This window comes from Babylonia areolata, chromosome 28, assembly GCF_041734735.1.
Source record: "Babylonia areolata isolate BAREFJ2019XMU chromosome 28, ASM4173473v1, whole genome shotgun sequence".
Taxonomy (NCBI): domain Eukaryota; kingdom Metazoa; phylum Mollusca; class Gastropoda; order Neogastropoda; family Buccinidae; genus Babylonia; species Babylonia areolata.
The window spans coordinates 25354780-25357279 of record NC_134903.1 but is presented as its reverse complement, the minus strand read 5'-3'; the positions used below and the strand labels follow the sequence as shown (position 1 = coordinate 25357279).

General features: G+C 49.2%; 1 protein-coding gene across 2 annotated transcripts in view; it reads left to right on the top strand.

Annotated features, from left to right (window-relative positions):
- Positions 1–2500, top strand: part of LOC143301916 (uncharacterized) — a 6073-nt gene that overhangs the window by 3129 nt on the left and 444 nt on the right. Inside the window, exons 2-3 of one of the 2 annotated variants that reach the window (XR_013057863.1) lie at positions 1–2312; positions 2347–2500. The exon at positions 1–2312 is cut by the window's left edge and continues 1009 nt beyond it; the exon at positions 2347–2500 is cut by the window's right edge and continues 444 nt beyond it. Coding sequence is in view for 1 of the 2 variants with exons in the window: in XM_076616361.1 (XP_076472476.1) it covers positions 1–1191 (1191 nt within the window). In the remaining variant the exon portion in view is untranslated. The other variant, XM_076616361.1, reaches the window with a different exon arrangement.

Genomic DNA, 2500 nt, shown 5'->3' with positions numbered 1-2500 from the left:
AGCAACCAGACAGCCAGGAAAGACGGAACATCATCCGCAAAACCAAACTCTCCAAGTAGCAGCATCACAAGAAGCTCCATCCCTCGTGCTGAAAGAGCCGTCCTGCCCACGTTTACGACTACAGGGACAAGAGCTGGTGCTGAGAGGTCTTCCACGGAGCAGAGGTCCACAGACACCTCCAGTGCAGCATCTCCAAGGAGAACCAGATCCAGACCGGATGCTCAGAATGAAGCTGCACACCCTGCAGTCCGCATGCAAAGCAGTTCTGACGGACGTTACAATCTGCGTTCATCCCAGTCCCCGAAGAGTCCTTCCAGACTTCGACAAGAGAAGAAGAGAAATGTCTCATCTGATTCCCCAAAGAGTCCTTCCAGACTTCGACAAGAGAAGAGGAGAAATGACAACCCGCCACCTTCAGGGCAAGGCAGAGGTGCTGGTGCTGTCCGTGTTAGTGATGCATCTCCTTCAAGGAGATCAGGTTCCCAGTCAGCGAGAGCCAGTGTCCGCTCGTCAGAGAGAAGCAGAGTAATGCGAGTCAGCAGCAGAAGAGACCAAGCTCCAGAAGTGCAGACATCATCAAGCTTCAGCAAAAAACCCCGCCAGCCATTGAGGTTGGTGCATTCTGGTGGGGTGACCACACGAGGCAGGCAGAACATACGACGATCAACGTCACTCCCTGCCTCACATCCCCTCCACTCCCCACGCTCACGCTTGAGGCGGCAGCATCACAACCAGCAACAGCTGCAAGCCCGTTCTTCTCGTAGCATCTCCAGGGACAGGAGACGAAGAACTGTCCCAGACAGGCCGGCCGTGAAGGCACCGCCCACAGCGCCCTCTCAACGCTACCACCTGCGTCAAGCCATCCGCCTGAGCTCTGTCATGGAAGAGCAGCGGCTGAGGAACCTAGCAACCCGCTCTGACGATGCTGGACCCACGACAGCGACAAGTCGAACGAACTTCAGCCGGCGAGCGGTGAGGTCGTTCCAGCAGAAGGACCGCCACCTTGTGGAGGTGGGTGACGTGCAGGAGGAACAGAAGCTGCAGGCGATGGCCAACGCCCATGATCCGGAGAGTGTTGGGACCGCCGGGCCCCGGGGCACCAAACGACGCGGCGGTGTGTTGGGGAGCTTGACTGGTGGGGTTGTGGCTCCCTTAAAACGGGCACTCCGGGCCTACAGAGATGTTGTGTAGGTCTGGTTTGAGTGTTTTTCCCTTGTGTTCTGTGATGTGTCTGTATGGAAGTGTGTCCATGTCACAGGTGAAGATGTGTCTATTTACCACATGTTTTTGTCCCCCTTTGTGGAGGTCTATCTATCCACTCCGTTTACGCATACCGAGATTCAAACACTTGACTGTTGGCCGCCGTTCTTTCTCTGTGTCTGGACCTTGCAATTGGAATGAACTTCCTCTTTCGCTTCGTCAAGTCTCCACACTCAGCTCTTTCAAGTCTGGCCTTAAAACCCACCTCTTCCCAAAATAGCCTCCTTTGCCTGCCTCTTCCTTGTCTTTAGTTTCTACAGTTTTAGAGTTATGCATGTGTGTGAATGACTGGTGCGAAAGCGCTTTGATTTGTCTCTGCACAAGATTCAGCGCTGTATAAATACCATTATTATTATTATTATTATTATTATTAATTCTTGTCAGGGATTCCATGAAGATAACTTGAATTTCCCACACTGAACACTTCAGTTTCAATTTGATGGAGGTGTTAGAGCATCATATCTTCAGGAAACAGCAACATATACATACAGCAAAATACATAAGATGTGATGGATATACAGTGTGGTAGTTCAGACTGGTAGTGTCAAGACTTTGATTTCAAAGGCAGTCTGTCTTCAGAGGTAGTGTGAAAGTGAAGGGTGATACAATTTGGCTGACAGTTACATCCGTATTGTATTGTATTGTATTACTCTTTTTGTCACAACAGATTTCTCTGAGTGAAATTCGGGCTGCTCTCCCCAAGGAGAACGCGTCGCTACGCTACAGTTTTATTGTATTTTTTCCTGCGTGCAGTTTTATTTGTTTTTCCTATCGAAGTGGACTTTTCTACAGAATTTTGCCAGGAACAACCCTTTTGTTGTTGTGGGTTCTTTTACGTGCGCTAAGTGCATGCTGCACACAGGATCTCGGTTTATCGTCTCATCTGAATGACTAGCATCCAGACCACCACTCAAGGTCTAGTGGAGGGGGAGAAAATATCAGCGGCTGAGCCGTGATTCGAACCAGTGCGCTCAGATTTGTTACCTCTAGGCCATCACTCCATACTGGAGGTGAGGTTCTTTGAGAATCTAAAGACATAATATACTGTGAAGGTGTAGGCTGGTATGATTTTGGCTGACTGTGAAGGTGTGTGTCCATGTAATTTTGGATGATATACTTCTAGAGTTATAAACTCATGGCTCTGTCAGTCCGCAAGTATCTAAAAGATATACTGTCAGGATGTTGGTTGTGTACTTTTGTCTGACAGACTTATGTCAGAATTCAGGCTTTTTGTCTGTGA